The following is a 14937-nucleotide window of genomic DNA, read 5'->3' as shown; positions in this document are numbered from 1 at the left end:
AGTATTACATAAAATAATGATATTTTTTCTGAAAGTAAATAAAGTAATCATGCTATAGCAACGTTTTAATACTATTAATAATGAAAAATAAAGTACAATAAACTATAACAATACATTGAAAGGCTATCACAAGCTTATCAAGGTGCATCATTCCTATATTAAGGTAGAGTAAAAACAAATTTGTAAAGGAAGCAACATTTAAAAGCTAACCGGTCACATCCAATTTTCAAACTGCATTTATAGACTTGTAAAAAGAGTTGTTTAGGGTTGTTCATGGTATAGTTCACTAAGAGAACCAAACTATACTCAACCGAGCCATAATAAAAAATAGTAAAAACTGAACCGAACTGTTTAAATTTGTTCATAACCGAACTGAATCAAACAATTGGTTCGGTGCACCGATTCTTCATTCTGAACTGTACCAAACTATTAATAACCATTTTTTAAAAGAACCACTTATTATGGTGAATAGAACCTATTACATTTTCTTTTAATTTTTAATAAAAAATCATTTGAGATTTTTAAAACCATTATTATTTGTATCACTTATATCAATGTATAGTATTTAAATTTAAATTGATTTGAAATTAAAATCATATAAATAACGTAACATTGTTTATGTAAATTAATTAATTATATACTGTTTAAAATCACTTATATATATATATATATATATATATATATATATATATATATATATATATATGATATATTTACTCCAAGAGTAAGTGTTGAAGACTTACTCCAGATCTTAATCGTTGATAACCATTAATCTAACGACTTTAATTAATTAATTAAATTAAATAATTAATTAATACCGTTAGATTAATGAAAATTAATGGTTAAGATTTGAAATAAGTATACAACACTTACTCTTGGAGTAGATATATCCCTCCAATCTCCATATATATATATATATATATATATATATATATATATATATATATATATATATATATATATATATATATATATATATATATATATCAAATGCACTGTATTGTTGTGAAGTATTCTTAAACAAATGATGATGATTTATTCATGATAGAGAATTTGAACAAATGCAAGAGGAGCAACATCATATTCACGTTAAAAACATTTCTTTACGTCTTGGATATTTTCTACCAAACTTATCACTCATATAAAAAAATGTAATATTAAATATTGGGATGTGTTGATGTGCATAAGGTATATCCTTATACACGGTGCATAAATATTTAAATATTGTTTATATTACTTAAAGTATTATATTTATTACTCAAAATAATATACAGATTACTAAAAATAGTATAAATATTACTCAGAACAATGGATATATTACTCAAAATAGTTAAAATTCGATATTACTCAGAATGGTGTAAATATTACTCAGAATAGTGTACTCATTACTCACAATTAATAATTACTCATAATTAATAGATGTGTACAAATAATGCATATATTATTCATAGATTATGATATTATTACTCGTTTCTAACTAAAATGTTACTCGAAACAATTTAAATATTACTCGTACGAAACTTATGCACCATGCATAAGGATATACCTTATGCACATCAACCTGCCCCTTAAATATTATTACTCATAAAAAATTATTTTGTAAAAAAATTAACTTTTAATATTTAAAATAAAATTTAATATTAAAAAGTTAATTTTGAGAAAATATTCATGAACTAAAGTTTTAAGATAATAATCAAGTAACATATGGTTAGTTAAGAGTGGTGTGATTATGATAGATTTATGTAAAGTAACCCTAGATCTACAAATGCATAAAAATATAATAAGATAAAACAACTTTTCTTCTTACTCAATAAGTGGCAGCATACAAATATATATAGTAGGGTTTACTAACCTACTTGGGCCATAGGCCAAAAAGGACTAACATTAAGTCTCAATAATTAATAAAAATACTACTAATTGCACCTCCTAATATTCAATAACATCCTTCAGCATACTTGATCTCCTTTTAATCCTATTGGGCCTTTGTTTCTGCATAACATTACTTCCCGGCCCAAAAGAAACCTTGTCCTCAAGGTTCAAACCAGAAAGTCCATTGGGTGGTGGATCAGGGCCTACACAGTCTTGGGTGGAGTGAGATAAGGGCAGACGTGGTGGATAAGAGGGAATCCGAAAGTTGCAAGCTGATTGGGTGGAGGTAGATCGCGTTATCACTTGGGCATTGGGAAAGTTGGATTTTACTGTGCCACCAGCTGTACTTGGGAACCCGTGTGAAGACTTTATGACAATGTTACCGTTTGGAGAGAAAGAGTTAGTACTCTTAAAAGGTCCTCTCAGTCTCTCACCAAAATTCTCTCTATTTTATCCAAAGCCTTACTTCTTGTAACAAGTGCATTTGGTACTTCCCCTTTGTCCACCAAACTTGTATCCATATTCTGAACTCCACCATCACTTGAATCAAGTACCAAAGGAGATCTCTTCTTTTGTTCCAAATCTGTTAGTACTTGTTCCCTCTTGCGATATTGTCTTCTTGCTACACCCAAACATTGAGTGTCTATCTGCAAATCGACATCCTGAGGTATGTTTAGTAGATCTTCTGTAACTTCAGAAACTGTTTTCGATTTTGGAACAAATTTATTAACTTGTTGTGTGTTTTGTGGTAGATCTGTTTCGGTGGAAGCTTCATCTTCAAAGATAACAAGGTCAGGCAAGGGAAGATGATGAAGGTCTATATCTGAGTGGTCTCCATAATAAGGCTTCAGCACTGAGACATGTTCAATCGGATGAATTCGGAACGATGAAGGTAGATCCAACTGGTAGTTAACAGAGCCCGAACGTTTGATGATGCGAAAAGGGCCGAAAAACCGTTCAGCGAGCTTTGGATAAGTACGGCGCTGAATAGTAGATTGACGGTATGGTTGGAGTCGCAACAAAACTCAGTCTCCTTCCTGAAAGGTAACGTTTATGCGAATAAGATTCGCATGCTTCTCCATGATCATTCTGCTTTTTTTGAAATGGACTATTAACTCTTGGATTATTTGGTGTTGTTGTTGGAGTTTCATCTCTAGTGAACTATCCGAGTCTGAGTCAGGTAAATAGTCTAACAAATGCGGTGGATCACGACCATATAAAGCCTTGAAGGGGGTCATTTGAATCGCAGAGTGAAAGGCGGTATTATACCAGTATTCGGCCAGATGCAGAAATTTATGCCATGAACGAAAGTGATCTCCGGCCAAACATCGTAAGTATGTCTCTACTGAACGATTTACCACTTCTGCTTGTCCGTCCGTCTGTGGGTGATACGCTGTGCTGTATTTCAGGGTGGTGCCGTTAGATTTAAAAAATTCCTTCCAAAACTTGCTTAGAAACAGAGGATCCCTGCCCGAGACTATGGACTTCAGACATCCATGGAGGCAGAATATTTCAAGCGTGAACCGATGTGCCAGATCCTTAGCTGTAAAGTGCGGAGGCAAGGCAATAAAGTGGACGGACTTTGTTAAACAATCGCAAAGGACCCAGATGACAGTGTGACCATACGAGTTAGGTAAGTGAGTAATGAAATCCATTGTAATATCTTCCCATACTCTGTTTGGTATTAGTAGTGGTTGCAATAAGCCTTTCTTCTTCTGTGTATCGTATTTTTTATGTTGGCATGTTGAACACTTTTTCACCATGTTTTTAACATCAAGGTATATCCCTGGCCAACAAAAAGCAGCTCGCAGTCGTGCCAAGGTGGCCTTAACTCCTGAATGGCCTGCTGTAGGTGTGTGGTGATGTTCATGAAGAATTTTCTGGCGCAGCGAAGGTAAATCTGGTATAAAAATTCTATCTTTGTAATATAACAATTCATTTGCGACACGATACTCTTTGCTTGTGGCTTGCTCACTTGCTAACTGAAATAGGTTCTGACCACCGATGTCATGTTTGTAGAACTGCTTCAGGGTGCAAAACAGATCAGGCAAGGGAGAAGAGATGGCAAAGAGTGTGGTTGCCTCTGGTTCAAATTTACGGCCGAGGGCGTCTGTAACCAGATTTGAGTTTTCAGGTTTGTAGAATATTTCAAAATCAAAACCCTGTAACTTAGCTATCCATTTTTGTTGTTCTGGTGTATGAATTCGTTGTAATAATAGATTCCGTAAGCTCTTCTGATCTGTGTATATGTAAAATCTATGTCCGATCAAATACTGACGCCACTTCTTGACAGATTCTATAATTGCAAACATTTCTCGGACGTAAACAGATGCTGCCTGCATTCTTGGACACATCTTCTTACTAAAGAAGGCAATAGGATGACCCTCTTGTGACAGTACCGCACCAATGGCGACTCTAGAAGCATCCGTATCAATTGAAAAATGTTTTGTAAAGTTAGGTAGAGCTAAGACCGGCATGTCAGTCATTTTACTCTTTAACTCTGTAAAGGCTGTAGCAGCCTCTGAACTCCATGTAAAAGTAGTGGAACATAAAAGATCGGTGAGAGGAGCGGCGAGAGTGGCGTAGTCCTTAACAAAACAGCGATAAAATCCTGTGAGGCCTAAAAATCCGCGGAGTGTCGAGAGAGAACGCGGTGCTGGCCATTCCAAAATGGCCTTCACTTTTCCTGAATCTGGTGTAACACCACTTGCAGAAATTACATGACATAAGTAATCAATTTGACTCGATGCAAAGACACACTTAGATAACTTAACAAAAAAAGAATGAGTTTTCAACAATTCAAACACTACCTGCAAATGAGTTAGATAATCTTTAAAATTGGCATTGTAAATAAGAATATCATCAAAGAACACAAGAATAAATCGCCGTAAATAAGGTTGTAATAAGTCGTTCATAGCTGATTGAAAAGTTGATGGACCGTTTGTTAGGACAAAAGGAATAACTAGGAATTCATAATGTCCATCACAAGTTCGAAAAGCTGTTTTATATGTATCTTTCGATGCAACCCTGATCTGGTGGTATCCTGAACATCAATCTATCTTGGTGAAAACAATAGCTAAACCTAGCTCATCTAAGAGTTCGTCAATATTGGGGATTGGGAATCTGTCTTTGATAGTAACAACATTAAGTGCACGGTTATTGACACAAAAACGCCAAGTACCATCTTTCTTTTTAACAAGTAAAACTGGTGATGAAAATGGGCTAGTACTAGGAATGATAATGCCCTCTTCCAGCATTTGCTGAATCATGGTGGTCATGGCATCTTGTTTTGAATGTGGGTAACGATATGGCTTAACATTAATAGGGGGAGTGTTGGGTAATAGGTTAATTTGATGATCATGAGGTCTTTGGGGTGGGAGGCCTTTGGGTGTTTGAAAAATGGTCTGGAATTCTGTTAAAAGTTTGGTAATTTGGGGTGGTAAAGGTAAAATCTGAGCCTGTTTTACGAGATGTGTTGGGTCTTGTATTGAGGAAGGGTTTGCAGAAACTGGTTCCATTAGCAGTAAGTGAAAAGAGGCGATCGCATCTGTATGAATTAGTTGGCGTAATTGATGGAATGTGGAAGTTGTGGGAAGGGATTTGGGGTCGCCGGTCAAAGTCATCGGTTTGTCTTTGTATTGGAAAGTAAGTGAGGGAACAGAAAAATTAGCTTGAATTGGTGCAAGTGTACGAAGCCAGGCCATACCTAAAACAATGGCAGCCCCTTCAATAGGTAGTAAATAGAATGGTAGGGTGAACTGTTTGTTTTGAAGAACTATCTGCAACTTTTCATAAATCCCTTCACATTGCAAATGGGATCCATTTCCCACCATAACAGAAAAATGGTTAATTGGTGTGGTTGTGAGATTGAGATGATGAGCAATCCTTGGTTGCATTATATTATGAGTATTTCCCGTGTCCACAAGAACCGTGACTGCCATACCATTTATCAAACCTTTGAACTTTAAGTTTGTGGAGAAAATTGCCTGGTTGCTGCTTAGGGTGACAATTGGAAGTAGGTGTCACTGAAATCCTCATTAGGGACTTCCACCATTTCATTTGCTGTTCGTTGATTCTCTACCTCTTCTTCAGCGAGTAGAATGAAAAAACGATTTGATGAACATTTGTGACCCGTGACAAATTTTTCGTCACAATTGAAACAAAGTCCTTGGGCTCTTCTCTCTTGAAGCTGAGCTTGTGTGAGCCGTCTGATTGGGTATTTGTGTTGGGTGGGGGTTGTGGTTTTTAGAGTTGTGAGTTGGGTTTGGGTGGTAGGTTCTTGGGTTTTGAAGCTGTTTTGGGGAGCCAAAGAATTTTGGGATTTTTGGTAGTTAGGGTTAAAAGGTTTGGAAAATTTGGTTTTGGAATCTTTAATTTTAGATTTAATTAGTTTTGCTAGGCCAATGGCTTGGGATATGGTGGTAGGTCGATGGACAACCAGCTCATGCTGAATTTCTCCTTGCAGACCAGAAATGAAACAATTTAATATGGCTTCTGCTAGTAACCCCACAACTTGGTTACCCAATTGTTCAAATTTAGTTTGATATTCCATAACTTAACCTGTTTGCTTTAATTTAAATAATGTAGCCTGATGATTTTCATAAGTGGATGGCCCAAATTGAAGCTCTAAAGCTTTTGTAATAGAATACCAATTAGTTAGCAAATGATTACTATGCATCCACTTATACAAACCTAAAGCATCACCTTTTATATAAAATGAAATTAGAGATAAACGATTTTCTGGTGGAAGATTATAAAAACTAAAAAATTGGTCAGCTTGAAATAGTCATTCCAATGGATTGGAACCATCAAATAAAAGGGGGTAATGGGGGAATGTGGGAGAGCTGTTGGTATGGGTCATGGTTAGGGACATGGAATGGAAAGTTGGGTTTGTTAAAACTGCAGTTTGTGGGATATAAGGTGGGTAGGGTGGAAAATGAGGGGGTGGGGGTGTTGCAGTGTAGTGAGGGGGTATGGCTGAGGTGGGCTGAGTGGTGGGTCGTAAGGGGGATTGGGCTGGTGTGAGAATATGGGGCACGGTGGAGTGGGTCGGTGTGATATTATGGTTTAAGGGTGATGAACCAAAAGAAATGGAAGAGGAATTTAAATTTATACTTGCAGAACTACCACCAGATTGTGCAGCTGCTGCTGTAATAGCAGGGTTTTTATCTTGCTGTAGAGAAATTTTGCTAATGGTAGCCATGAGAGCCTCATAGCGAGAATCCTCCACACTTTTGTCATTATCCAACCTTGTATGAATCTGACCCACTTGTTGTGCTATATCTTCACAAACTTGTGCAAATCTCACATCCATTTATTCTTGAGTTTCCACCATTGCATTGTTGAGATGTAAGGAGGACATTTGAAGAGCTTCTTCTAAAATTTCTTTAGAAGAGAGGTTTTTAGGTTTAGGGGGAGCCATGGGAGGGAATGAGAAGGAGCAATGAAAGCACCAATGATAGATTTATGTAAAGTAACCCTAGATCTAGAAATGCATAAAAAGGTAATAAGATAAAACAACTTTTCTTCTTACTCAATAAGTGGCAGCATACAAATATATACAATAGGGTTTACCAACCTACTTGGGCCATGGGCCAAAAAGGACTAACATTAAGTCTCAATAATTAATAAAAATACTACTAATTGCACCTCCTAATATTCAATAAAATATTTCAGCATACTTAATCTCCTTTTAATCCTATTGGGCCTTTGTTTCTGTATAACAGATTCGGTATACTTTGGTTCGGTTAACCGTTCGGTTCAGTTATTGAACTGTTTGATAAGTTATGGTTCAGTTCATAAACCATAAAAAACATTTTGGTTATTTAACAACGGTTCAGTTCGGTTCTGTGGTTCAATATAGTTCTTTGAATTTTTTTAACATCCCTAGAGTTGTCGCGCATATGCCTGCGATTCAGCAGTGCACCTTCCAATAACATGCAGTCTCAAAACATGAATAATATAAATTATATGCTGTATGAAAACATGAATAATATAAAGAATTTGGATTTAATTTATAGTAAAAGTAAATTTGTCATAGAGATGCCATACTATGTGCTTTTCTGTTCGTGATCTTGTACTTAGCCGAATCACAAAAAATTAAAGACCAATAAAAGAAATTAAGAGAAGGTTGAATCCAAATCAATTGAAATAAGACAATGTCAAAAATATAAAAATATAAAGCAATGTATCATGTTATTTTTGTAATTTCTTAATTTGATTATTCGTCACAATCCTAATTTTATTATTTTTTATTTATTTTTCAAAAGTTTATTTTTCTAATTTCTTTAATTGTTAAAAAAATTAGAATGTGAGAGAGCATTGATTATAAGATGAATCTTTGTTTTTTTTATTACTTTTATTTTATTTTTATCTTGTTATGTTATAACATTTTGGTTTAAAAAATAATAGATATAAATCTGCGGGATGTCTCAATAATATTTTATTGGACTATGTGCTAATAAAATAAAACTCTTACCTAGACAGTTGTTTTTGGTATAGCTGTAAACAGATAATGATAACTCATACTTAATGGTTTAATAGTCAACACCTAAAGCTAAATCATGATTGCTAGCTATATCTATGTAACATGCTTTTGTTTAAATTGTAATAATATAAGGAAAATTGTATAAGAAACATTTTTTGGTTCACTATACAAAAATAAAAACTTTAAGCTTAACGTGAAAGTGGTGTATTCAAGTGGTGTAGTCAATGTCCGCAAACAGATTTACTACCCCATGAAAACATGCATTTTGTAACAGCAATAAAAAAATAGAACCAACAAGTTTTTATATTGAATCTTTTTCTCACAAAAAATAAACATGGTAGTTTCAAATCTATGTTTCTTTCTCTTCCATTGAGCAAGAAGCTTAAGTTCTTCAACTTTCTCTTGATGTGCCTGTAAAAAGATAGCATGCAATTAAAAAAAAATCACAAAGGTTGATTTTTTAGTGAAAAATTAAATACTTAACTTTATATGTTAATAGGAATATGAAGGAGCTGGGTAGAATGGGTTGGAGGAGCTGTTTTTCAGACGATAGAGAGTGAAAATTTGATGGATGAAAGAGAAATAGAAGTGTAAGAGTGAGAGTGGTAAACACACAATAGCATTACACACAAAACACACTATATGTTTAACAACACAAATAAACAACTAACGCAGTCTTTCACACAAATAAACAAACAACTTGAATAAATATGTTTAAGAACACCAATAAACACAAAAGTCATGAAACAATGTTCAAGAAAAATAAAAAACCAGAAAAGAAGAAAGATGTACCACAAAACAGCGAAAATCATACAAGCTTGAAAATATCAAAGTTTTATCAAGAGACGAGATTTCTTACCGGTTGATGATTATGGTGAAAGGATTTAAGCCAGAAGGTTGAATACAAGAGACGAGAGAGAGAAACGAAAAGTGGTTGCAAGAGAGAGAAAGAGTTGTGAAAATGTGGGAGAAATATGTGTTTGTTGGGCATTTGCAAGGAAATGATGAAAGATGTTGGAGATCAATTGATTTACCCGGTTGGACAATTGTAAAAACCAGTGGATATTAATAAACACTAAATAGGAATATTGGACGGGGAGTGTCACTTGGAGCAATGGAGAAATGCGATTAGTGGGAATAAAACTTTGATTTAGCAAATTACAATAAAGGGCTTTTGTAAGAGGGTAATTATTTTTTGTAATAAGGGTAAATTAGGGTGTTTGGTGGTATGTTTTATTATTAATTAGGTAGTTGATAACTCTATGATTAAAACTAACACTACAATATGATGAGGAACTGTATCTCTTTTCCAGATTAAATTTAAATGCCACCATAAAATGTACAATGTAAAATCTATATTAGTTTAGGTACAATAGTAAAGTATTGTAAGAGTAATGTTGAGTTTCACTTTTAGTCATATTGAATGATCATATAATTTTATTTTCATATCCTTCGGCTAACTTGATATTGTCATATTCATATACTCAATTTTAATTAAAATAGTTTTATAAATTCTGAATTGGATCAAAGACAAATATATCTCAAAAGTGGCCGATAAATAAAACATATCTTAACGAAGGGAGTTAATAATATTCATAATTTTTCATTAGTTATTTGCAATAAATATTTTTAATTTAATTTCTCTTTGTTTAAAATCTAGTTTCAATTTTAATATTTTAACATGAAATTGTTAAAAAAAATCGATTATAAGTAGTAGAAATATTTGTTGACATAACTAATAAATCTAATATAACAACAAAATGCTCGAATTGATATTAGTAATAAACACCTAATCTCATTCTAATTTTAGATCTCAAGATGCAACTATTCCTCAAATCATTCATCAGACTCTATCATCATCTGGAGTTTTTCTCATATCTTTACAATATTGTTGATTGTGCAATTAACACACATCCTCATATATAGATTATATCATTCATTTTTGTGTTTATTTTTACTATCTATAGATTTTTATAGAGAAAGTTGGAAAAGATGGCTTTACAATCTCCAGGAGCAAAATTGGCAATAACTCATATGCATGATTGGCTTATTATATTGGTTCTTGCCGGCATAGATGGTTTGTTAAATATGATAGAACCTTTTCATCGTTATGTTGGAAAAGACATGATGCAAGATCTTATGTTTCCATTTAGAGAAGACACTATACCTATGTGGGGTGTCCCGGTGAGTATGACACGTAATTTTGTTAAACATGTAGTATTTTACACGAAAACAAAATACTAATTTTTTTTTGTTGGAACAGATAATCTCCATTATCATGCCAATTCTCATCTTTATTGCTTTTTACTTTGTTAGAAGAGATATCTATGATTTACACCATGCAACATTAGGTATTTTTTAAGGCTCTCTTGGTCTATTATAATTTTTAGTTTGGAAACATTGTTGTGTCACATTGGAATAACTTGTTTGGTTTGGTATGCTTAGGTCTTTTGTTTGCTAGCATAATAACGGGAGTTATAACTGATTCCATTAAAGATGCTGTTGGTAGACCAAGACCAAATTTTTTCCAGAGGTGTTTCCCCGATAAAAGACCGGTATGTTTTCAATCATTCTCATTCTCGATATTTGTAATATTTTATGTTTATTTGAAATTTTCTTCTTTGATTGCATTGATATTGGTTCGTGCAGGTTTTTGATAAAGAAACTGGTGATGTTATATGTACTGGAATTCATAAAGTTATAAAAGAAGGATACAAAAGCTTTCCTAGTGGTCATACATCATGTAAGTAATAAATTATCCATATCATTTTTTGAAAACCTCATGTAACACGAAATCATCTGAAGCACGAATATTACATGTGTTAGTATCTTGTCGGTGTCTATCTTTAAGTGTGTTTTGTAATAGAATTATATATGTTTTTTAATTCGATGATTAATAAATGTTTAACCAAATGCATGCAGGGTCATTTGCTGGACTTAATTTCCTTTCATGGTATTTATCCGGAAAAATTAGAGTATTTGATCGTAGGGGGCATGTTGGGAAACTTAGTATAGTTTTGCTTCCTTTACTTACTGCAGCTCTTGTTGGAATTTCTCGAGTAGATGATTACTGGCATCATTGGACTGATGTGTTTGTTGGAGGCCTTATAGGTACATTCATCAAAGAGAATATTGCATTATTTTAATAGTTATTTTTAAATCCTATAATATTTGTTATGCTAACTCCCTAATTTGATGTGTTACTTTAAGGAATTATCGTGTCTTCAACATGCTATTTGCTACTCTTTCCATTTCCTACTTATCCACATGGTATGTATTATGATAAACAAAAACCTTTAAATATAAAATTAAATATTTTGCCACATCACTTCACTTTTGTAGGATAGTTTAAATTAGTTGTATGATATTTAAAAATATGTATTTTATTAAATATTAGTGTAAGATTATTTTATACTATGTTTATTAAACCTAAAAATTATTATATTTATTTTATAAATAAAGCCATATATATTTGGTTTTCTTTTTGTTTTAAAAATATGAAATTCTTTATCTTAAAAATCTTTTTTAAATTGTTAATAATTGCTTATTCGAAAGAAAAATTGAAAATCTAAAAATATTTTTTTTTTAAATAAAAAATAGCAATCAAATATGTGGATTCCTTACTCCTATTCTTTTGTCCAAATGTGTAGGTTGGGCACCTCATGCATTTTTTTACATGTTGGACTTGGAGGAGGGTCAAAGTTCTCAAGGCGATAGTCAAAGTCCATCATTAATGAGGATAGATCGTTCCTTAGAGATGGATCAAATGGAAAATGGAAGACGATTTATGTGATAACAATCTTTTTAATTATATTTTTAATGATATGGATTTTATGAAGATAGAACATGTGTTTTTGAATGGTTTAAATCATAGATAAGTCTTAGTTTTGACTTGTACACCCTTAAGGAAAAAATTAACACTTTAAAAATCACAAAGACCAAGGTGTTCTCCTAGTAATAAATGTTCTTCCATTAAAGTATCAAACATTAAATGATTGATACAAGCAAGTCAACTAAATACGGGAATTAACTTTAAATCTGAAGTTAATTCATGATTCTAATCATTATAGAAATCACTTATTATTGAGATTGATTGTAGAGTAACTGTGAATAAAGAACATTCTCAAAAGGCTTTAAAAAAAAATATACTAATGACACCACATGAGGACAAGATATCAAAATCATGTTCTAGCACTGTTGTGATTTTATTTAGACTAATGTATTAGAGAATGAATTCATAATAAAAATTGTTTATTATCTTTGTATTATGTAAACGACTGACACCTATTGTATCTCAATTAACCTTGAATATCGGAAGTAATTTTTTAATTTTCTTTTATTATATTAGAGAACAATTTCGATTCGGAAGAGAAACTAGAGAAGAAAGATACCTCCAAACTTGAAACAAAGAATACACATGTCTATCATCTATGCAAATCTGAAAATCCTGGAACTCCAATTGTGACAACACTGCTGAATGGAGTTTGTCCAAATTCATCCTTACAAAACTGCCTTGTAAGGTGAGGGGTGACACTCTATATAAAGTCTTTCTAAACTCTATCTCTAACCAATGTGGAACTTTATATTTTCTCAATACACCCCTCCCACCTAACACTGTTGGTATATTGCTATAAATGGTGGGAGACTCATGATCTGATCAATAGACTCCGATACCATATTATAATTAGAGTTTGACCTAATTCATCATAACAAAACCGACTTATAAGGTGAGAGATGACACTCTATATAAAGTTTTTCTAAACTCTATTTTTAACTAATATGGGACTTGAGAAAATCTCAATACACCCCTTGCACCTAACACAATGGTAACATATTACTACACCCAATTTAAGAGTACCGTTGATGAGTTGAGTGAGTTAGAACCCTTATCCGAGTGCAAATGTGGAACTGCCAAAGAATTAACTCAAAAGGAAGAAGAAAAATGAGTTCACCTATTTCTTAGGGGTTTTAATAAAGAGCAATATGCTCAAACTAGATGGAATCATTCACGAGACATCTTGTGTGGCTACTCCACAATAAAATGGACATGTAGAGAGAAAACACTAGCATATATTTAATGTTGCAGGAGCATTACGTTTCCAATATAACTTTCAATTACAATTTTGGGGAGAATTAGAATTCCCATTATGCCAATAAAGGAAAGATATTGTATGAGAGGATTTTCAAGAAGGGTCCTAATCATGAATAATCAAGAGTCTTTGGATGCTTGTGTTACATTAAAAATCCATCCAAGACACCTTAAATATTTGGAGAAAAATCAGAAAAATGCATATTTGTTGGTTGTCTTTAAGGACAAAAAGGATGGATAGTACATAATCAAGACTTATGCACTTTTACCACATTAATGGATGCTATTTTTTTATTAACATATATTTTCATATGTTGTATTCGGGTGGGTGCTCCATCCCTATGTACGGATTCTTGTTTCAAATGTTGAAGCTGAAACTGCTCCTAATCGAATTCGAGAAAGGAGTACTTAAACACCTACAAATTCCCCTTCCCAACTATAATCAGTGGCTTCGACATTTTTGAAGATGTTCCAATATTGGTATGAGTACAGGGAACATGAGAGTTTTCTTCAGTGAATCTCTTCTTTCATATTTTCACAGTCTCCCGTACATCAACAAAAAGGAGACGTGGCATAGGGATGATTTCTCTGTGCCGGGTCAACAAAATTTTCAAAATCTATAATGATAGCTAGAAATATTTCAAGGATTGTTATTTATTGGTGACTCATCTTTCTCTAACCGCCCACTCATAGTTCTGCCGAGTTTTGGGACACAGTTCTACCTCCTCGGCCACTTCTGGCTTAGAATTGGCCCTCTACACGGATATAATCAAGAGGTATTGGTCCTAAGACCACTTTGATCAATAAAGTCCAACTTGTTGTCTTACTTGGATCAACTAAACATCGACAAGGCATATGATGCGTCCCCTTCTGCATAAGAGGAGTGGTTTATCAGCACCCGAGAAGTGGTGGATGATGCCTCCCCTAAGATAGGAATGAACTCTTTGGTAAGAAAAATCACATGCTTTCTAATAGTGCCAACTTGTGTTATTATTTTAAACACCTTATTATTGTGGTTTATATTGATTTTTAAATAACATGTGGGTCGTTGTAAGGAGCCTCTTCAAGAGGAAGAAGGATCAAGGCATCACAAAAACTCAACCTTCCTTTCTTGGTTTAGGAAAAGTGGTCTATGATCCGCATACTAGAGAAGGCGCGCTTCCTCTTATTGCCACGACCCGTTAAAGTTGGGCGACCAGAGGTAACTCATTCGTCCTCTGAGATTTGGAGCAAGAAAAATAATGATGTTCCAATTTCCTTAGTTAAGAATGATAAAAGGAGTCAGGACAAGGGGGAGATTCAAGAGGAAGGTCCAAATAAAAAAGTCAAAAATTTGAAACGGGCTTATACTGCTATTATGACACCCTAAATCCAAAATAATATATTTTATATTTATAAATATTGGAAGTGTTCAAAACTAATAAAATTTACGAGTTTCAAATTTTTTTGAGATAAAGGACATTACTTCATCCACTTACACATTTCAAATGAT

At 33.4% G+C, this 14937-nt stretch overlaps 1 protein-coding gene across 1 annotated transcript; it reads left to right on the top strand.

The window, feature by feature from the left end:
* Positions 1-10348: 10348 nt before the first annotated feature.
* LOC131658481 (probable lipid phosphate phosphatase 4) lies at positions 10349-12149 on the top strand. Its single transcript, XM_058927768.1, has 7 exons — positions 10349-10561; positions 10620-10707; positions 10802-10911; positions 11006-11099; positions 11279-11467; positions 11567-11626; positions 12007-12149. The coding sequence occupies exons 1-7, from the start codon at positions 10349-10351 to the stop codon at positions 12147-12149; spliced, it is 897 nt and encodes a 298-aa protein (XP_058783751.1).
* Positions 12150-14937: the final 2788 nt, after the last annotated feature.

This window comes from Vicia villosa, linkage group LG3, assembly GCF_029867415.1.
Source record: "Vicia villosa cultivar HV-30 ecotype Madison, WI linkage group LG3, Vvil1.0, whole genome shotgun sequence".
NCBI lineage: Eukaryota > Viridiplantae > Streptophyta > Magnoliopsida > Fabales > Fabaceae > Vicia > Vicia villosa.
Note: the sequence above shows the minus strand (reverse complement) of the source record. Positions and strands in the feature narration are given on the sequence as shown.

Coding starts and splice junctions, on each gene's coding strand:
- LOC131658481 (XM_058927768.1), top strand. CDS start 10,349: ATGGCTTTACAATCTCCAGGAGCAAAATTGGCAATAACTCATATGCAT. Junction 10,912..11,005: donor GTTTCCCCGATAAAAGACCG/GTATGTTTTCAA, acceptor TGGTTCGTGCAG/GTTTTTGATAAAGAAACTGG. Junction 11,627..12,006: donor ATTTCCTACTTATCCACATG/GTATGTATTATG, acceptor CCAAATGTGTAG/GTTGGGCACCTCATGCATTT.